This window comes from Sebastes umbrosus, chromosome 3, assembly GCF_015220745.1.
Source record: "Sebastes umbrosus isolate fSebUmb1 chromosome 3, fSebUmb1.pri, whole genome shotgun sequence".
Taxonomy (NCBI): Eukaryota; Metazoa; Chordata; class Actinopteri; order Perciformes; family Sebastidae; genus Sebastes; species Sebastes umbrosus.
This window is the reverse complement of record NC_051271.1, coordinates 16,313,355-16,334,947: the sequence shown is the minus strand read 5'-3', so window position 1 is coordinate 16,334,947 and position 21,593 is coordinate 16,313,355. Positions and strand designations below refer to the sequence as shown.

General features: G+C 39.1%; 4 protein-coding genes and 1 long non-coding RNA gene across 10 annotated transcripts in view; 4 read left to right on the top strand and 1 right to left on the bottom strand.

The window, feature by feature from the left end:
* LOC119485938 (E3 ubiquitin-protein ligase TRIM21-like) overlaps nucleotides 1–11,424 on the top strand; it is a 17,208-nt gene extending 5,784 nt beyond the window's left edge. The window contains exons 1-2 of one of the 3 annotated variants that reach the window (XM_037765794.1): nucleotides 976–1,058; nucleotides 9,005–11,424. In XM_037765794.1, coding sequence (XP_037621722.1) covers nucleotides 9,007–10,644 — 1,638 coding nt within the window. In that variant the 5' untranslated portion in view covers nucleotides 976–1,058; nucleotides 9,005–9,006 and the 3' untranslated portion in view covers nucleotides 10,645–11,424. Of the gene's footprint in view, nucleotides 1–975; nucleotides 1,059–8,307; nucleotides 8,427–9,004 lie in introns of those variants that run through there. The other 2 variants (XM_037765793.1, XM_037765795.1) reach the window with 2 other exon arrangements.
* Nucleotides 919–18,861, top strand: LOC119485920 (E3 ubiquitin-protein ligase TRIM21-like). 2 transcript variants are annotated; one of them, XR_005206399.1, is made up of 3 exons: nucleotides 919–1,058; nucleotides 1,705–3,847; nucleotides 18,600–18,861. XR_005206399.1 is itself a non-coding variant. In XM_037765761.1 (2 exons), the coding sequence occupies exon 2, from the start codon at nucleotides 1,707–1,709 to the stop codon at nucleotides 3,345–3,347; it is 1,641 nt and encodes a 546-aa protein (XP_037621689.1). In that variant the 5' UTR covers nucleotides 919–1,058; nucleotides 1,705–1,706; the 3' UTR covers nucleotides 3,348–4,115. The 2 variants fall into 2 exon arrangements, 1 of the variants encoding a protein (XP_037621689.1); XM_037765761.1 differs by lacking the exon at nucleotides 18,600–18,861 and having other exon boundaries at nucleotides 1,705–4,115.
* LOC119485923 (E3 ubiquitin-protein ligase TRIM39-like) overlaps nucleotides 972–21,593 on the top strand; it is a 25,085-nt gene continuing 4,463 nt past the window's right edge. Inside the window, exon 1 of one of the 2 annotated variants that reach the window (XM_037765767.1) lies at nucleotides 972–1,058. The gene's annotated coding sequence lies outside the window, so the exon portion shown is untranslated. Of the gene's footprint in view, nucleotides 1,059–15,233; nucleotides 15,294–21,593 lie in introns of those variants that run through there. The other variant, XM_037765766.1, reaches the window with a different exon arrangement.
* LOC119485933 (E3 ubiquitin-protein ligase TRIM39-like) lies at nucleotides 8,286–17,922 on the top strand. 2 transcript variants are annotated; one of them, XM_037765784.1, is made up of 3 exons: nucleotides 8,286–8,386; nucleotides 15,254–15,293; nucleotides 15,944–17,922. In XM_037765784.1, exon 3 carries the CDS (start codon nucleotides 15,946–15,948, stop codon nucleotides 17,584–17,586), a length of 1,641 nt encoding a protein of 546 aa, XP_037621712.1. In that variant the 5' UTR covers nucleotides 8,286–8,386; nucleotides 15,254–15,293; nucleotides 15,944–15,945; the 3' UTR covers nucleotides 17,587–17,922. The 2 variants fall into 2 exon arrangements, with proteins under 2 accessions (XP_037621712.1, XP_037621714.1); XM_037765786.1 differs by lacking the exon at nucleotides 15,254–15,293 and having other exon boundaries at nucleotides 8,325–8,426.
* On the bottom strand, nucleotides 10,573–14,558 carry LOC119485962. Its single transcript, XR_005206403.1, has 2 exons — nucleotides 14,470–14,558; nucleotides 10,573–10,910 (listed from the first exon to the last, which is right to left on the bottom strand). It is a non-coding gene; the product is annotated as an uncharacterized LOC119485962 (long non-coding RNA).

The window sequence follows — 21,593 nt, the reverse complement described above, 5'->3', positions numbered from 1 at the left end:
GTTTCCTGGTAGAGTAAAAGTCATTTTGCAACATGTAGCTATAGGCCTACATTAGGTGTATGTTTGTGTGTGTGGCCCTCCGCTGCTGTAGTTTCAACTGGGCGAATCAACTGTTCTAGCGGCGGAGCATCGTAAAACACACTTCAGTCAAAGTCGACACAAACAAAATAAAACTCATCAAAACCGTCTTTGTTAGTCTTTCCAACAATCACCAACTCTGGTTCAGTCGGCTACCCACAAACCGCTTACAGTGATCACGTCTGTCTGGGTCAAATTGATCAAATAAGCAGATGATTATTTACATTCATTTTTTTCCCTCATCAATCTACACTCAATATGTCATAATAACAGAGAAAACAGGATTTTAGAAATTTGTGATTGTTTTAATTCCAGCTTCAAAATCCACGAGTGATGCAATGAGAAAAAACACTCTTCTTCTTTATCATGATATTTTTAACTCACAATGTTACATATTCCATGTCTGAAAAGGCCTATAGTTAAATTGTATGTATATACATTTTTATTTCCTGATATTCTGATTTTCTTGTTGATGATACAGATTGTATTTGTTGTTTGATTTGATGTCAGTATGTTGCCTTGATATCAATGACCATGATGTAAATAAGTCTTATTGTGTTATTGACATGTTACAGATATGTGTGACGTCTCTCTTGTGTCAAATAAACTAAACTCTTCTGGTTAAAGTAAATCTGAGGCACCTTAAAGTTTCAACATAATAAAGATAAGAAACACCTTTTAACATGCCTTACTCCTCCTACCTGTTAGGTATATCACCACCTTTGCTCCATATTAACCAGAGAGAACCTGCTATTTCCCAATAACCGTGTAAATCAGAGGGAGGAAACAAAACCAACAGAGCTGCAGTGAGAGGCGGAGCAACACTAGAAAAACCAGAGCTTCAACGTCACACTGCAGAAACGAGAGTGAAGTTTGTCAGAGTGGCAGCCACGCAAGTCTCTGTTTCTCTCTAAAAGAAAATTCAAACTGAGTTCATCAGGTGTTTCTCAACAACACAGCAGAGTCTCTGCCAAACACTGGTGAGTACAGCTGATAATATTTACACTTTCAACAACCAGGATTAACACAAAACTTCAGCTCGACTCAGGCAGGAAGTTCCACTCTTTTCATTTCATACTGAACTATGTCTGTTTGTCTTCAGGTCCTCTAAACAGTAGCCCACTTTAACAGATTTAAACAGTCTCTCTGTGTCAGTTCTCAGGACTTTAGTAATTTTTAACTGAGTCTTGGTGGTTTGTAGTTTAGTTTCACTCCTACTTTCCTGCTATTATTACTGTTTACTGATCGCTTCCTACATACTGCTTCCTCTATTTCCTCTAGCTGTTTCATATTAAAAGCTTTCCAGCAGAGAACCAGCAGGAGGCTTTTAATGTGAAGCAGCTATAGAGGAAATACAATGTGTCTGTCATCAAGTAAGCAGAGCTTTGTTAGCAGTGTTATTCAATACAAATTGGTCTACACAACACGTTATGGATATATTAGGTGCCATTTTGCAAGAGCAGCAAGATTGACCTTGTCAACACGGCTAATAGTTTTGGTTGCTTGCGGCTCATTGCACAGACAAAACACAGGATATATAATTCAAAATTGCTTTACCTAATATCATATGTTATACTTAAAAGAACAGTAATCACATTTGTTTGTTTTCTTTCACTATGTGTGTAGATATGGCTGCTGCAAACTATCTGCGATCTGAAGATCAGTTTCTGTGCTCCATCTGTCTGGATGTGTTCACTGATCCAGTCAGTATACCATGTGGACACAACTTCTGCAAAAACTGCATCAATGAACACTGGAATACTAGTGGCAGGTGCCAGTGTCCCATGTGTAAAGAGGCTTTTACCATAAGACCTGATTTGAGGGTCAACACCTTCATCTCTGAGATGGTTGTTCAGTTCAGACAGTCAGCTCAACAGAAAACCAGCAGCAGCAGCTCAGAACAACAAGTTTCCAAACCAGAAGAAGTTCCCTGTGACGTCTGCACTGGAACCAAACTGAATGCCCTGAAGTCCTGCCTGGTGTGTCTGGCCTCCTACTGTGAGACTCACCTGGAGCCTCATCTGACAATGTCAGGCCTGAAAAGACATCAGCTGATCGACCCTGTGGAGAACCTGGAAGACAGGATGTGTACGAAGCACGATAAACCTCTGGAGCTGTTCTGTAAGACCGACCAGACATGTATCTGCATGCTCTGCCCCGTTTTAGACCACAAGACACATGAGTTTGTTCCTCTGAAAGAAGAATATGAAGGAAAGAAGGCAGAGCTGGGGAAGACAGAGGCTGAAATCCAGCAGATGATCCAGAAGAGACGACTGAAGATTCAGGAGATCAAACACTCAGTTGACCTCAGTGAGGAAGATGCAGACAGAGAGATAGCAGAAGGTGTTCAGGTCTTCACTGCTCTGAAGGAGTCTGTTGAGAGAGGTCAGGCCAATCTCATCAACACGATCAAAGAGAAGCAGAAAACAACAGAAAAACAGGCAGAAGCTTCCATCAAAGATCTGGAACAGGAAATCTCTGAGCTGACGAAGAGAAGGACTGAAGTGGAGCAGCTCTCACGTTCTGAGGACCAACTCCATCTTCTCCAGAGTGTCCAGTCCCTGAAAGCTGCTCCACCCACCAAGGACTGGACAGACGTCAGCGTCCGTCCATCATATGAGGGCACTGTGGTGAAAGCTGTGGCTCAGCTGGAGGAGACACTCAGTAAGGAGATGAAGAAGCTGGTCGCTAAGCCAGAGCTGAAGAGGATCCAGCAGTATGCAGTAAATGTGACTCTTGATCCTGATACAGCTAATCCCCAACTCATCCTGTCTGATGATGGGAAACAAGTACGTCCTGGTAAGGTAAAGAAGAATCTCCCAAACAACCGAAAGAGATTTTCTGATTGTTTTTGTGTTTTAGGAAAGCAGAGTTTCTCTTCAGGCAGATTTTACTTTGAGGTTAAAGTTAAAGGAAAGACTGACTGGGACTTAGGAGTGGCCAGAGAGTCGATCAATAGGAAGGGAGTCATCACAGTGGGCTCTCAGAATGGTTACTGGACTATATGGTTGAGAAACGGATATAAGTATACAGCTCTTACTGACCGTGTAGTTCTTCTCTCTCTGAAGTCTCGGCCTCAGAAGGTGGGGGTGTTTGTGGATTATGAGGAGGGTCTGGTCTCCTTTTATGACGTAGATGCTGCAGCTCTTATCTACTCCTTTACTGGCTGCTGCTTCACTGAGAAACTCCTCCCATACTTCAGTCCTTATTATAATGATGGTGGTAAAAACTCTACCCCTCTGATCATCTCTCCTGTTGGAGTAAACTAATAACTTATCTTATTTCATGTATTGATTTTTTTTCATTCAAGGGAACATGTACATATTAATGACAACACTTTAGAGTTTACATCTTATTTTCTACATAGCCAACACATTGATTTGATGCATTCATGTCTTCAACCCTGCATCATGACCCATGTTATGTGGAGAATATCTATTTAATACCCTGTTAAACCTTGTTAGCCGAGTGGTCACAGTGTATACAATACTGTATAACCACCATGTCCCGGGTTTGATTCCGGCCGTAGGACCTCTCCGCCCCCCCATTTTAACATGATTATATCCTATTTAGCGTATAATTATTAAATGTAAATGTTTATCAAATAAATGTTTATAATAAAGTAATTTTCTATACATTTTGAGGTAAATATTGGGGTAATTTGACAGTAATTCCAAAGAAATTTCAAATAGGTTACTTGCTAATTATTACCTAATTACCATGAAATTTGCAGACCTGTAAAATGAAGTGCTACCAAAACAAAGTTACGGTAAGTAAGGCCTATTACATCCCTATATTGTCTACAGAATACAGGATATCATTTATTTATAGTGGGCATAAAAAGTTAATGGATAAAGTTAATTAAGAGAATAGATGCTAATAGAATTTTTTATTTTGTGTGAAATGTGGTATAATTAATTACTGGTCACTTTTTATTTGTTTTATGAATACTGGTAAGATGGCTATTGAGTCAAAGAAATCTGTAAATATGTGATTGTTAAATAAAAACTGTAAATAAACTAGTTGTTGAACACAAAGCCTGAGTAAGCAGTGACTTGAGCACCAAACACTAAACAGAAAAGCCTGGTTTACACATAAGTTGTATTTCATGAGAAACACATTGTTTCCTGTAATCCACGTTTTTTATCCTACAGTGATGGAGAGCATAATGATGAATGTAAATAATGTCTTCAGAATATTTTCCACCTGGCATGTGTTAGTGCTTCACATGTCTGTTATTTATATACCAGGTTTTATGTGAGAGTTTGTGGTATTGTACCTGTTTGTCTTCCTGTCGCAGAGCGCCGACTCAGTGCAGCTGGCGTTGGAACTGAACGCCAACAAACTGGAGGGCGGGTGAAGAGGTCGGTGAAGAAGGAGAAGCAGAAGAATAAAACAGGACTGAGGAGAGATGGTGGATCCAAACAAAGAGTAAAAAGTAAAAGGACAGAAGAAGAAACTGAAGCCAAAATAGAATAAATAAATAAATAGAATCCGAGACTAAATAAATAATAATAAAAAAACACCATTTATAATTCTTTACCTGTTGTATCAGATTATATTGTCCGGTGTTCCCGTTATTGTGTTAAAATAAATACGTTCTTTAATTTTGTCAGAATTCGTTGTACAATGGTAGTTCTTTGCTGAATGCAAATCTAATTTTACAGCAAAACTTGTAAATCTGTATAGTTTCTGAATGCACATCATAAATCAAATTAAAACTGAGACACAGACAGTAGTGATGTGTTGGAGCTCTTTCACTGAGATTCATCTACGTAAAACATACGAAGAATCACTTCCAGAGACAAATGGATCAGATCAGAACTGTGGTGAGTTTAGACTCTTCGTCCTTTCACTTCTAACATACAACTAAAACCACAAAGTGTAGTTTTTGCATTTCTGTTTGTATTCACATTAAACAATCTACGCACAATATGTTAATAAGTGAGCTTTGGAGGTGTTGGCAGGTGTGTTTTTAAACTTTAGACAGAGCCAGGCTAGCAGTTTCCCCCTGCTTCCAGTCTTTATGCTAAGCTAGGCTAACCACATCCTGGCTGTAGCTTCATATTTAACATACAGACGTGAGTGTTATTGATCTTCTCGTCTAACACTCAGCAAGAAAGCGAATTAAACATATTTCCTAAAATGTTGAACTGTTCCATTAATGCTGTTTTCTTTGGGACACGAGTGTATCGTAAGTTATCGTATTGTGGGATTCCAGGCAAAGCAGGACTGACCAGCCACGAAAACAATTTGAGTCATAATGCAGTTATTTCTTTGAAGAAATGATAAAGAAAAAGTGACGCAGTAGTGAAACAGGAAGTTTAGTCTTGACCTGCTGTGGATGAATCTCTGTGGAGGAGAAGATCTTTACTGTAGTTTCTGGGACGTCTCTTTGGTCTCTAAAATTACAGGTACAGAAATGAAGAGCTGCTGGGCACAAAGTCACACAAACTGTTGTAGGATGCTTATTTTAATAATGTTTGGTCACTAGATTGCGAGCGTTGACCCGTGCACAGCGACAAGCACGAAAGCTCATAATGTTGACCTAATCAAATAAACTCACAAGACAACTTCATAGTTTGTTCACATTTTTTATTTTGTCTTTCCTAAAGAGGATCGTCCTCTTTAAAATGAACAAAAATCACTTTTTAAAAAGTGTTTAGTTGAGACTGAACAGAAAGACGACTGATAACATAAAACAATAAATACTTTGTGAAGCATCCGAGCAGAGAGAAGATTCCTGTTTGTGTCACTTTCTACGACTGATATCATAATAACCATGAAGATGGTTGTCAGACAGTGTAAACCTGGTACATGATGCTGTCAGGATGCGTGCTACACCACCCTGAGGGAAGGAACGGATTCATGTTAACACCCCGTCCAGTTAATGAGAACATACCTAATGATGGTGGAGCGGGGACGGGCTCTTGTAATTCTCTGGCCGTTATGATCCAGATACTCTTTATACCCCAAAACGGGTAATTTAAGTCAAAAAAACAAACACTACTGTCATGGATAAACCAGGAATAAAAAACTAATTCCCTTTAGGACGCCTTGGTGGGAAGTGATGGATGTCGGCCGGAGTGATGGAAGCCGAGGCGTTAGCAGGTCGTCATGGAAGGAGGGGTCCACATGAGGAAGAGGAGGGGGAAGGTGGCGGGTGTTTCCTCTCGATCCTCTCATTCTATATCGTCCTCGCTCAGACTCTGTGCACTCACAATACGCTGCAGGACAGAAAGCAGAGAACAAACTGGCTTGTTTTTCCTTTTCTTGTTTTATTGATACTGTGTGATTTTAAACTTGTTGTTGTTTCTGTGTGGAGAACACGGCCTCGTTTCAGAAAGCAGGTTTAACAAACTCTAAGCCTAAACCTGAACTCTGAGTTGACTAATCCTGAGGAGGGAAACTCTTGAGTTTTCGGTTTCAGAACAGCTGATCAGAGTCAGTTCAATCAACTCTGAGTAGGTTGAACCTGAACATAAAAAAACATCATCAATGGAGCTCTGATACTACGATTCACCATGGCAACAGGTCAATAAGAGGCAGAGCCTCCATTTTAATCCAGTGGACGTAGAGATATTAATCAGGACTGTCAATCGATTAAAATATTTAATCACAATTAATCACAACTTAATCATGAATTTTTTATATGTACCTTAAAGGGAGATTTTTCAATCATTTAATACTCTTATCAACATGGGAGTGGGAAAATATGCTGCTTTATGCAAATGTATGTAAATATTTATTTTTGGATATCAATTAACAACACAAAACAATGACAGATATTGTCCAGAAACCCTCACAGGTACTGCATTTAGCATAAAAAATATATGCTCAAATCATAACATGACAAACTCAAGCCCAACGGGCAACAACAGCTGTCAGTGTGTCAGTGTGCTGACTCGACTATGACAAAACATACAAAAAGTTTATACATTTTTTGTTCTAGATTATACTACCCAACACTTTATACAAGTAAAACACTGAACGATTAATTAATTAGTAGAGCAACAGAAAATTAATGGATTCATTATTTTGATGGTTTAAGTCATATTTCATGTAAAAACATTTCATGGTTCCAGCTTCACAGAGTTGAAGATTTGCTGTTTTTCCTTTTAATAATGTTAAAGGTGCTATTGAAAACATTGATAACATTCAGCCACTAGATGTCACACTTTCCCTCCTTCGTTCCATTGCTTTCACTTGAATTTAATGGTTGCCAGTTTGTTGCACAACCTGCATATTTTATGGTTGAATGGAATGACTCAGACAGACAGTCATGTCAAGTGATGAATGTTTCATGGTAGAGTAAAAGTAATTTTGCAACATGTAGCTACAGGCCTACGTTAGGTGTATGTTTGTGTGTGTGGCCCTCTGCTGCTGTAGTTTCAACTGGGCGAATCAACTGTTCTAGCGGCGGAGCACCGTAAAACACACTTCAGTCAAAGTCGACACAAACAAAATAAAACTCATCAAAACCGTCTTTGTTAGTCTTTCCAACAATCACCAACTCTGGTTCAGTCGGCTACCCACAAACCGCTTACAGTGATCACGTCTGTCTGGGTCAAATTGATCATATGAGCAGATGATTATTAACATTCACTTTTTCCCCTCATCAATCTACACTCAATATGTCATAATGACTGTGAAAACGGGATTTTAGAAATTTGTGATTGTTTTAATTCCAGCTTCAAAATCCATGAGTGATGCAATGAGAAAAAACACTCTTCTTTATTATCATGATATTTTTAACTCACAATGTTACATATTCCATGTCTGAAAAGGCCTATAGTTACATCATATATTTTTATTTCCTGATGTTCTGATTTTCTTGTTGATGATACAGATTGTATTTGTTGTTTGATTTGATGTCAGTATGTTGCCTTGATATCAATGACCATGATGTAAAAAGGTCTTATTGTGTTATTGACATGTTACAGATATGTGTGACGTCTCTCTTGTGTCAAATAAACTAAACTCTTCTGGTTAAAGTAAATCTGAGGCACCTTAAAGTTTCAACATAATAAAGATAAGAAACACCTTTTAACATGCCTTACTCCTCCTACCTGTTAGGTATAGCACCACTTTTGCTCCATATTAACCAGAGAGTACCTGGTATTTCCCAATAACCGTGTAAATCAGAGGGGGGAAACAAAACCAACAGAGCTGCAGTGAGAGGCGGAGCAACACTAGAAAGACGAGAGCTTCAACGTCACACTGCAGAAACGAGAGTGAAGTTTGTCAGAGTGGCAGCCACGCAAGTCTCTGTTTCTCTCTAAAAGAAAATTCAAACTGAGTTCATCAGGTGTTTCTCAATAACACAGCAAAGTCTCTGCCAAACACTGGTGAGTACAGCTGATAATATTTACACTTTCAACAACCAGGATTAACTCAAAACTTCAACTCTACTCAGGCAGGAAGTTCCACTCTTTTCATTTCATACTGAACTATGACTGTTTGTCTTCAGGTCCTCTAAACAGTAGCCCACTTTAACACCTTTAAACAGTCTCTCTGTGTCAGTTCTAAGACTTAAGTAACTTTTAACTGAGTCTTGGTGGTTTGGAGTTTAGTTTCACTCCTACTTTCCTGCTATTATTAATGTTTACTGATCGCTTCCTACATACTGCTTCCTCTATTTCCTCTTGCTGTTTCATATTAAAAGCTTTCCACCAGAGAACCAGCAGGAGGCTTTTAATGTGAAGCAGCTATAGAGGAAATACAATGTGTTTGTCATCAAGTAAGCAGAGTGCCAGAGTAGTTAAGCTTGACCTTGTCAACAGGGCTTAAATGGTTTTGGTTGCTCGTGGCTCATTTCAAGTCAAAACACAGGATATATAATTCAAAATTACCTTACCTAATATCATATGGTATACTTAAAAGAACATTAATCACATTTGCTTATTTTCTTTCACTATGTGTGTAGAAATGGCTGCTGCCAGCAATCTGCAATCTGGAGATCAGTTTCTGTGCTCCATCTGTCTGGATGTGTTCACTGATCCAGTCAGTATACCATGTGGACACAACTTCTGCAAAAACTGCATCACTGAACACTGGAATACTAGTGACAGGTGCCTGTGTCCCATATGTAAAGAGGCTTTTACCATAAGACCTGATTTGAGGGTCAACACCTTCATCTCTGAGATGGTTGTTCAGTTCAGACAGTCAGCTCAACAGAAAACCACCAGTAGCAGCTCAGAGCAACAAGTGTCCAAACCAGGAGAAGTTCCCTGTGACGTCTGCACTGGAACCAAACTGAAGGCCCTGAAGTCCTGCCTGGTGTGTCTGGCCTCCTACTGTGAGACTCACCTGGAGCCTCATCTGACAATGTCAGGCCTGAAAAGACATCAGCTGATCGACCCTGTGGAGAACCTGGAAGGCACGATGTGTACGAAGCACGATAAACCTCTGGAGCTGTTCTGTAAGACCGACCAGACATGTGTCTGCATGCTCTGCCATGTTCTAGACCACAAGATGCATGATGTTGTTCCTCTGAAAGAAGAATATGAAGGAAAGAAGGCCGAGCTGGGGAAGACAGAGGCTGAAATTCAGCAGATGATCCAGAAGAGACGACTGAAGATTGAGGAGATCAAACACTCAGTCGACCTCAGTGAGGAAGATGCAGACAGAGAGATAGCAGAAGGTGTTCAGGTCTTCACTGCTCTGAAGGAGTCTGTTGAGAGAGGCCAGGCCAATCTCATCGACACGATCAAAGAGAAGCAGAAAACAACAGAAAGACAGGCTGAAGCTTTCATCAAAGAGCTGGAACAGGAAATCTCTGAGCTGACGAAGAGAAAGACTGAAGTGGAGCAGCTCTCACGCTCTGAAGACCAACTCCATCTTCTCCAGAGTGTCCAGTCCCTGAAAGCTGCTCCACCCACCAAGGACTGGACAGAGGTCAGCGTTCGTCCATCATATGAGGGGACTGTGGGGAGAACTGTGGCTCAGCTGGAGGAGACACTCAGTAAAGAGATGAAAAAGCTGCTTGAAGATGAGATGAAGAGGGTCCAGCAGTATGCAGTGGATGTGACACTTGATCCTGATACAGCTCATCCTGAACTCATCCTGTCTGATGATGGGAAACAAGTGAATGATACTGATGTGTGTAAGAATCTCCCAGACAACCCAGAGAGATTTTCTGGTGGTGCTTGTGTTTTAGGAAAGCAGAGTCTCTCTTCAGGCAGATCTTACTTTGAGGTTCAAGTTAAAGGAAAGACTGACTGGGACTTAGGAGTGGCCAGAGAGTCGATCAACAGGAAGGGAGTCATCACACTGGCCCCTCAGAATGGTTACTGGACTATATGGTTGAGAAATGGAAATGAGTACAAAGCTCTTGCTGGCCCTTCAGTCAGTCTCTCTCTGAAGTCTCAGCCTCAGAAGGTGGGGGTGTTTGTGGATTATGAGGAGGGTCTGGTCTCCTTTTATGACGTAGATGCTGCAGCTCTTATCTACTCCTTTACTGGCTGCTGCTTTACTGAGAAACTCTTACCATACTTCAGTCCTTATGTTACTAAAGGTGGTAAAAACTCTACCCCTCTGATCATCTCTCCTGTTGGAGTAAATTAATAACTAATCTTATTTCATGTATTGATTTTTCTTTCATTCAAGGGAACATGTACACATTAATGGCAACACGTCAGAGTTTACATCTTATTTTCTACATAGCCAACACATTGATTTGATGCATTCATGTCTTCAACCCTGCATCATGACCCTCGTTATGTGGAGAATATCTATTTAAAACCCTGTTAAACCTTGTTAGCCGAGTGGTTACAGCGTATACAATACTGTATAACTGCCATGTCCCGGGTTTGATTCCAGCCTTGGGACCTCTCCGCCCCCCCATTTTAACATGATTATATCCTATTTTAACGTATAATTATTAAATATAAATGTTTATTAAATAAATGTTTATAATAAATTGATTTTCGATCAATTTTGAGGTAAATATTGGGGTAATTTGGCAGTAATACCAAAGAAATGTCAAATAGGTTACTTGCTAATTATCACCTAATTACCATGAAATTTGCAGACCTGTAAAATGAAGTGCTACCAAAACAAAGTTAAGATAAGTAAGGCCTATTACATCCCTATAGTGTCTACAGAATACAGTATGTCATTTAATTATAGTGGGCATAAAAAGTTAATGGATATAGTTAATTAAGAGAATAATTGCTAATAGAATTTTCTATTTTGTGTGAAATGTGGTATAATTAATTACTGGTCACTTTTTATTTGTTTTGTGAATACTGGTAAGATGGCTATTGAGTCAAAGAAATCTGTAAATATGTGATTGTTGAATAAAAACTGTAAATAAACTAGTTGTTGAACACAAAGCCTGAGTAAGCAGTGACTTGAGCACCAAACACTAAACAGAAACGCCTGGTTTACACATAAGTTGTATTTCATGAGAAATACATTGTGTTTCCTGTAATCCACGTTTTTTATCCTACAGTGATGGAGAGCATAATGATGAATGTAAATAATGTCTTCAGAATATTTTCCACCTGGCATGTGTTAGTGCTTCACATGTCTGTTATTTATATACCAGGTTTTATGTGAGAGTTTGTGGTATTGTACCTGTTTGTCTTCCTGTCACAGAGCGCCGACTCAGTGCAGCTGGCTTTGGAACTGAACGCCACCAAACTGGAGGGCAAGTGAAGAGGTCGGTGAAGAAGGAGAAGCAGAAGAATAAAACTGACTGAGGAGAGATGGTGGATCCAAACAAAGAGTAAAAAGTAAAGGACAGAAGAAGAAACTGAAGCCAAAATAGAATAAATAAATAGAATCCCAGACTAAATAAATAATAATAGAAAATACACCATTTATAACTTTTTACCTGTTGTATCAGATTATATTGTCCGGTGTTCCCGTTATTGTGTTAAAATAAATACGTTCTTTAATTTTGTCAGAATTCGTTGTACAATGGTAGTTCTTCGCTGAATGCAAAATTAATTTTACAGCAAAACTTGTAAATCTGTGTAGTTTCTGAATGCACATCATAAATCAAATTAAAACAGAGACACAGACAGTAGTGATGTGTTGGAGCTCTTTCACTGAGATTCATCTCTGTAAAACATACGAAGAATCACTTCCAGAGACAAATGGATCAGATCAGAACTGTGGTGAGTTCAGACTCTTCGTCCTTTCACTTCTAACATACAACTAAAACCACAAAGTGCAGTTTTTACATTTCTGTTTGTATACACATTAAACAATCTACACACAATATGTTAATAAGTGAGCTTTAGAGGTGTTGGCAGGTGTGTTTTTAAACTTTAAACAGAGCCAGGCTAGCAGTTTCACCCTGCTTCCAGTGTTTGTGCTAAGCTAGGCTAACCACATCCTGACTGTAGCTTCATATTTAACATACAGACGTGAGTGTTATTGATCTTCTCGTCTAACACTCAGCAAGAAAGCGAATAAACATATTTCCTAAAATGTTGAACTGTTCCATTAATGCTGTTTTCTTTGGGACACGAGTGTATTGCAAAGCATTGTGGGATTCCAGGCAAAGCAGGACTGACCAGCGACGAAAACAATTTGAGTCGAAACGCAGTTATTTCTTTGAAGAAATGATAAAGAAAAAGTGACGCAGTAGTGAAACAGGAAGTTTAGTCTTGACCTGCTGTGGATGAATCTCTGTGGAGGAGGAGATCTTTACTGTAGTTTCTGGGACGTCTCTTTGGTCTCTAAAATTACAGGTACAGAAATGAAGAGCTGCTGGGCACAAAGTCACACAAACTGTTGTAGGATGCTTATTTTAATAATGTTTGGTCACTAGATTGCGAGCGTTGACCCGTGCACAGCGACAAGTACGAAAGCTCATAATGTTGACCTAATCAAATAAACTCACAAGACAACTTCATAGTTTGTTCACATTTTTTATTTTGTTTTTCCTAAAGAGGATCGTCCTCTTTAAAATGAACAAAAATCACTTTTTAAAAAGTGTTTAGTTGAGACTGAACAGAAAGACGACTGATAACATAAAACAATAAATACTTTGTGAAGCATCCGAGCAGAGAGAAGATTCCTGTTTGTGTCACTTTCTACGACTGATATCATAATAACCATGAAGATGGTTGTCAGACAGTGTAAACCTGGTACATGATGCTGTCAGGATGCGTGCTACACCACCCTGAGGGAAGGAACGGATTCATGTTAACACCCAGTCCAGTTAATGAGAACATACCTAATGATGGTGGAGCGGGGACGGGCTCTTGTCTAAGCGTAAACCTGAACTCTGAGTTGACTAATCCTGAGGAGGGAAACTCTGAGTTTTCGCTTTCAGAACAGCTGATCAGAGTCAGTTTAATCAACTCTGAGTAGGTTGAACCTGAACATAAAAAGCCATCATCAATGGAGCTCTGATACTACGATTCACCATGGCAACAGGTCAATAAGAGGCAGAGCCTCCATTTTAATCCAGTGGATGTAGAGATATTAATCAGGGCTGTCAATCAATTAAAATATTTAATCACAATGAATCACAAATTAATCATACATTTTTTTATCTGTTCAAAATGTATCTTAAAGGGAGATTTGTCAATCATTTAATCCTCTTATCAACATGGGAGTGGGCAAATATGCTTGCTTTATGCAAATGTATGGATACATTTATTTTTGGATGTCAATTAACAACACAAAACAATGACAGATATTGTCCAGAAACCCTCACAGGTACTGCATTTAGCATAACAAATATATATGCTCAAATCATAACATGGCAAACTCAAGCCCAACAGGCAACACCAGATGTCAGTGTGTCAGTGTGCTGACTTGACTATGACAAAACATACAAAAAGTTTATAAAATATGATTTTTTTTGTTCTGGATTATACTACCCAACACTTTATACAAGTACAAACTGAACGATTAGTTAATTAGTAGAGCAACATAAAACTAATGGATTCATTATTTTGATGGTTTAAGTCATATTTCATGTAAAAACATTTCATGGTTCCAGCTTCACAGAGTTGAAGATTTGCTGTTTTTCCTTTTAATAATGTTAAAGGTGCTATTGAAAACATTGATAACATTCAGCCACTAGATGTCACACTTTCCCTCCTCCGTTCCATTGCTTTCACTTGAATTTAATGGTTGCCAGTTCGTTGCACAACCTGCATATTTTATGGTTGAATGGAATGACTCAGACAGACGGTCATGTCAAGTGATGAATGTTTCCTGGTAGAGTAAAAGTCATTTTGCAACATGTAGCTATAGGCCTACGTTAGGTGTATGTTTGTGTGTGTGGCCCTCCGCTGCTGTAGTTTCAACTGGGAGAATCAACTGTTCTAGCGGCGGAGCACCGTAAAACACACTTCAGTCAAAGTCGACACAAACAAAATAAAACTCATCAAAACCGTCTTTGTTAGTCTTTCCAACAATCACCAACTCTGGTTCAGTCGGCTACCCACAAACCGCTTACAGTGATCACGTCTGTCTGGGTCAAATTGATCATATAAGCAGATGATTATTTATATTCACTTTTTCCCCTCATCAATCTACACTCAATATGTCATAATGACTGTGATTGTTTTAATTCCAGCTTCAAAATCCATGAGTGATGCAATGAGAAAAAACACTCTTCTTCTTTTTTATCATGATATTTTTAACTCACAATGTTACATATTCCATGTCTGAAAAGGCCTATAGTTAAATTGTATGTATATACATTTTTATTTCCTGATGTTCTGATTTTCTTGTTGATGATACAGATTGTATTTGTTGTTTGATTTGATGTCAGTATGTTGCCTTGATATCAATGACCATGATGGAAAAAGGTCTTATTGTGTTATTGACATGTTACAGATATGTGTGACGTCTCTCTTTTGTCAAATAAACTAAACTCTTCTGGTTAAAGTAAATCTGAAGCACCTTAAAGTTTCAACATAATAAAGATAAGAAACACCTTTTAACATGCCTTACTCCTCCTACCTGTTAGGTATATCACCACCTTTGCTCCATATTAACCAGAGAGAACCTGGTATTTCCCAATAACCGTGTAAATCAGAGGGAGGAAACAAAACCAACAGAGCTGCAGTGATAGGTGGAGCAACACTAGAAAAACGAGATCTTCAACTTCACACTGCAGAAATGAAGTAAAGTTTGTCAGAGTGGCAGCCACGCAAGTCTCTGTTTCTCTCTGAAAGAAGATTCAAACTGAGTTCATCAGGTGTTTCTCAACAACACAGCAGAGTTTCTGCCAAACACTGGTGAGTACAGCTGATAATATTTACACTTTCAACAACCAGGATTAACACAAAACTTCAGCTCTACTCAGGCAGGAAGTTCCACTCTTTTCATTTCATACTGAACTATGACTGTTTGTCTTCAGGTCCTCTAAACAGTAGCCCACTTTAACAGCTTTAAACAGTCTCTCTGTGTCAGTTCTAAGGACTTAAGTAACTCTGAACTGAGTCTTGGTGGTTTGGAGTTTAGTTTCACTCCTACTTTCCTGCTATTATTACTGTTTACTGATCGCTTCCTACATACTGCTTCCTCTATTTCCTCTAGCTGTTTCATATTAAAAGCTTTCCAGCAGAGAACCAGCAGGAGGCTTTTAATGTGAAGCAGCTATAGAGGAAATACAATGTGTTTGTCATCAAGTAAGCAGAGCTTTGTTAGCAGTGTTATTCTTCATTACAAATTGGTCTACACAACATGTTATGGATATATTAGGTGCCATTTTGCCAGAGCAGCAAGCTTGAGCTTGTCAACACGGCTTAAATGGTTTTGGTTGCTCGCGGCTCATTGCAAGTCAAAACACAGGATATATAATTCATAATTACTTTACCTAATATCATATGTTATACTTAAAAGAACAGTAATCACATTTGTTTGTTTTCTTTCACTATGTGTGTAGATATGGCTGCTGCAAACTATCTGCGATCTGAAGATCAGTTTCTGTGCTCCATCTGTCTGGATGTGTTCACTGATCCAGTCAGTACACCATGTGGACACAACTTCTGCAAGAACTGCATCACGGAACACTGGAATACTAGTGGCAGGTGCCAGTGTCCCATGTGTAAAGAGGCTTTTACCATAAGACCTGATTTGAGGGTCAACACATTCATCTCTGAGATGGTTGTTCAGTTCAGACAGTCAGCTCAACAGAAAACCAGCAGCAGCAGCTCAGAGCAACAAGTGTCCAAACCAGGAGAAGTTCCCTGTGACGTCTGCACTGGAACCAAACTGAAGGCCCTGAAGTCCTGCCTGGTGTGTCTGGCCTCCTACTGTGAGACTCACCTGGAGCCTCATCTGACAATGTCAGGCCTGAAAAGACATCAGCTGATCGACCCTGTGGAGAACCTGGAAGGCAGGATGTGTATGAAGCACGATAAACCTCTGGAGCTGTTCTGTAAGACCGACCAGACATGTGTCTGCATGCTCTGCCCCATTTTAGACCACAAGACACATGAGTTTGTTCCTCTGAAAGATGAATATGAAGGAAAGAAGGCCGAGCTGGGGAAGACAGAGGCTGAAATCCAGCAGATGATCCAGAAGAGACGACTGAAGATTCAGGAGATCAAACACTCAGTTGACCTCAGTGAGGAAGATGCAGACAGAGAGATAGCAGAAGGTGTTCAGGTCTTCACTGCTCTGAAGGAGTCTGTTGAGAGAGGTCAGGCCAATCTCATCAACACGATCAAAGAGAAGCAGAAAACAACAGAAAAACAGGCCGAAGCTTTCATCAAAGAGCTGGAACAGGAAATCTCTGAGCTGACAAAGAGAAGGACTGAAGTGGAGCAGCTCTCACGCTCTGAAGACCATCTCCATGTTCTCCAGAGTGTCCAGTCCCTGAAAGCTGCTCCATCCACCAAGGACTGGACAGAGGTCAGCGTCCATCCATCATATGAGGGGACTGTGGTGAAAGCTGTGGCTCAGCTGGAGGAGACACTCAGTAAAGAGATGAAGAAGCTGGTCGCTGAGGCTGAGCTGAAGAGGGTCCAGCAGTATGCAGTGGATGTGACACTTGATCCTGATACAGCTCATCCTCAACTCATCCTGTCTGATGATGGGAAACAAGTGAATCATGGGGATGTGAGGAAGAATCTCCCAAACAACCCAGAGAGATTTTCTAATGGTGTTTGTGTTTTAGGAAAGCAGAGTTTCTCTTCAGGCAGATTTTACTTTGAGGTTCAAGTTAAAAGAAAGACTAAATGGTCTTTAGGAGTGGCCAGAGAGTCGATCAACAGGAAGGGAGACATCAAACTGAGCCCTCAGGATGGTAACTGGACTATATGGTTGAGAAATGGAAAAGAATATGAAGCTCTTGATGACCCTCCAGTCAGTCTCTCTCTGAAGTCTCGGCCTCAGAAGGTGGGGGTGTTTGTGGATTATGAGGAGGGTCTGGTCTCCTTTTATGACGTAGATGCTGCAGCTCTTATCTACTCCTTTACTGGCTGCTGCTTCACTGAGAAACTCTTCCCATACTTTAGTCCTGATCTTAATAGAGGTGGTAAAAACTCTGCCCGTCTGATCATCTCTCCTGTTGGAGTAAATTAATAACTTATCTTATTTCTTTTTTTTGATTTTTTTTTCATTCAAGGGAACATGTACACATTAATGACAACACGTCAGAGTTTACATCTTATTTTCTACATAGCCAAACACATTGATTTGATGCATTCATGTCTTCAACCCTGCATCATGACCCTCGTTATGAGGAGAATATCTATTTAAAACCCTGTTAAACCTTGGTAGCCGAGTGGTTACAGCGTATACAATATTGTATAACAGCCATGTCCTGGGTTTGATTCCGGCCTTGGTACCTCTCCGCCCCCCCATTTTAACACTGTCCTCAAATAAAGGTGAAAGTGCCCCAAATATCTTTTTTTTTTTTAAATAGCAACACTTCATTTTACAGGTCTGCAAATTTCATGGTAATTAGGTGATAATTAGCAAGTAACCTATTTGAAATTTCTTTGGAATTACTGCCAAATTACCCCAATATTTACCTAAAAAATGATCAAAAATTACTTTGTTATTAACAATATTTAATGATTATATTCCGCTATTTCACAATAGCCGGTAATTTATTTAATACATTTCCAGGAAAAGAATACAAAGTTAATTGATATGCTTTATTTCCATGTCTGCTGGTAAACATATAATAATTAGCAAATCATTTATTTGAAATTTCTTTAAAAACTCCCTGAATCATGACATTAGCTACCAGGTTACATTTGTGTAGACAATAAGTCACATGATGGTGAGATTTGTGTCTGATCAGGAGTGTCTTCTATTAGTTTTGGTTTTCCACCTCCAATGAAGTGCAGTACACAGCCGCTTCTCAAGCCTTAGGGCCCTATTTTAACCATTATATGCTCTTTTAGCGTATAATTATTAAATATAAATGTTTATTAAATAAATGTTTATATTAAAGTAATTTTCGATACATTTTTATGTAACAATAATTTCAAAGAAATTTCAAATAGGTTACTTGCTAATTATCACCTAATTACCATGTAATTTGCAGACCTGTAAAATGAAGTGCTACCAAAAAAAGTTAAGGTAAGTAAGGCCTATTACATCCCTATAGTGTCTACAGAATACAGTATGTCATTTATTTAAAGTGGGCAGAAAAAGTTAATGGTGAAAGTTAATTAAGAGAATAGATGCTAATAGAATTTTCGATATTGTGTGAAATGTGGTATAATTAATTACTGGTCCTTTTTATTTGTTTTGTGAATACTGGTAAGATGGCTATTGAGTCAAAGAAATCTGTAAATATGTGATTGTTAAATAAAAACTGTCAATAAACTAGTTGTTGAACACAAATCCTGAGTAAGCAGTGTCTTGAGCACCAAACACTAAACAGAAAAGCCTGGTTTACACATAAACTGTGTTTCATGAGAAATACATTGTGTTTCCTGTAATCCACATTTTTATCCTACAGTGATGGAGAGCATAATGATGAATAATAATAAATAATGTCTTCAGAATATTTTCCACCTGGCATGTGTTAGTGCTTCACATGGCTGTTATTTATATACCAGGTTTTATGTGAGAGTTTGTGGTATTGTACCGGTTTGTCTTCCTATCACGGAGCACCGACTCAGTGCAGCTGGCGTTGGAACTGAACGCCACCAAACTGGAGGGCAGGTGAAGAGGTCGGTGAAGAAGGAGAAGCAGAAGAATAAAACTGACTGAGGAGAGATGGTGGATCCAAACAAAGAGTAAAAAGTAAAGGACAGAAGAAGAAACTGAATGATATAAAAAATACACCATTTATAACTTTTTACCTGTTGTATCAGATTATATTGTCCGGTGTTCCCGTTATTGTGTTAAAATAAATACGTTCTTTAATTTTGTCAGAATTCGTTGTACAATGGTAGTTCTTTGCTGAATGCAAATCTAATTTTACAGCAAAACTTGTAAATCTGTGTAGTTTCTGAATGCACATCATAAATCATATTAAAACGGAGACACAGACAGTAGTGATGTGTTGGAGCTCTTTCACTGAGATTCATCTCCGTAAAACATACGAAGAATCACTTCCAGAGGCAAATGGATCAGATCAGAACTGTGATGAGTTTAGACTCTTCGTCCTTTCACTTCTAACATACAACTAAAACCACAAAGTGCAGTTTTTACATTTCTGTTTGTATACACATTAAACAATCTACACACAATATGTTAATAAGTGAGCTTTAGAGGTGTTGGCAGGTGTGTTTTTAAACTTTAGACAGAGCCAGGCTAGCAGTTTCCCCCTGCTTCCAGTGTTTATGCTAAGCTAGGCTAACCACATCCTGGCTGTAGCTTCATATTTAACATACAGACGTGAGTGTTATTGATCTTCTCGTCTAACACTCAGCAAGAAAGCGAATAAAACATATTTCCTAAAATGTTGAACTGTTCCATTAATGCTGTTTTCTTTGGGACACGAGTGTATCGCAAAGCATTGTGGAATTCCAGGCAAAGCAGGACTGACCAGCGACGAAAACAATTTGAGTCAAAACGCAGTTATTTCTTTGAAGAAATGATAAAGAAAAAGTGACGCAGTAGTGAAACAGGAAGTTTAGTCTTGACCTGCTGTGGATGAATCTCTGTGGAGGAGAAGATCTTTACTGTAGTTTCTGGGACGTCTCTTTGGTCTCTAAAATTACAGGTACAGAAATGAAGAGCTGCTGGGCACAAAGTCACACAAACTGTTGTAGGATGCTTATTTTAATAATGTTTCGTCACTAGATTGCGAGCGTTGACCCGTGCACAGCGACAAGCACGAAAGCTCATAATGTTGACCTAATCAAATAAACTCACAAGACAACTTCATAGTTTGTTCACATTTTTTATTTTGTCTTTCCTAAAGAGGATCGTCCTCTTTAAAATGAACAAAAATCACTTTTTAAAAAGTGTTTATTTGAGACTGAACAGAAAGACGACCGATAACATAAAACAATAAATACTTTGTGAAGCATCCGAGCAGAGAGAAGATTCCTGTTTGTGTCACTTTCTACGACTGATATCATAATAACCATGAAGATGGTTGTCAGACAGTGTAAACCTGGTACATGATGCTGTCAGGATGCGTGCTACACCACCCTGAGGGAAGGAACGGATTCATGTTAACACCCAGTCCAGTTAATGAGAACATACCTAATGATGGTGGAGCGGGGACGGGCTCTTGTAATTCTCTGGCCGTTATGATCCAGATACTCTTTATACCCCAAAACGGGTAATTTAAGTAAAAAAAACAAACACTACTGTCATGGATAAACCAGGAATAAAAAACTAATTCCCTTTAGGACGCCTTGATGGGAAGTGATGGACGTCGGCCGGAGTGATGGAGGCCGAGGCGTTAGCAGGTCGTCATGGAAGGAGGGGTCCAATGAGGAAGAGGAGGGGGAAGGTGGCGGGTGTTTCCTCTCGATCCTCTCATTCTATATCGTCCTCGCTCAGACTCTGTGCACTCACAATACGCTGCAGGACAGAAAGCAGAGAACAAACTGGCTTGTTTTACCTTTTCTTGTTTTATTGATACTGTGTGATTTTAAACTTGTTGTTGTTTCTGTGTGGAGAACACGGCCTCGCTTCAGAAAGCAGGTTTAACAAACTCTGAGCCTAAACCTGAACTCTGAGTTGACTAATCCTGAGGAGGGAAACTCTGAGTTTTCGCTTTCAGAACAGCTGATCAGAGTCAGTTTAATCAACTCTGAGTAGGTTGAACCTGAACATAAAAAGCCATCATCAATGGAGCTCTGATACTACGATTCACCATGGCAACAGGTCAATAAGAGGCAGAGCCTCCATTTGAATCCAGTGGACGTAGAGATATTAATCAGGGCTGTCAATCGATTAAAATATTTAATCGCAATTAATCATAAATGAATCATAAATGAATCATAAATTTTTTTATCTGTTCAAAATGTATCTTAAAGGGAGATTTTTCAATCATTTAATTCTCTTATCAACATGGGAGTGGGCAAATATGCTGCTTTATGCAAATGTAGGTATATATTTATTTTTTGGAAATCAATTAACAACACAAAACAATGACAGATATTGTCCAG

Bases quoted from the DNA above. Each gene is read 5' to 3' on its own strand.
- LOC119485920 (XM_037765761.1), top strand. From the start codon at position 1,707: ATGGCTGCTGCAAACTATCTGCGATCTGAAGATCAGTTTCTGTGCTCC.
- LOC119485933 (XM_037765784.1), top strand. From the start codon at position 15,946: ATGGCTGCTGCAAACTATCTGCGATCTGAAGATCAGTTTCTGTGCTCC.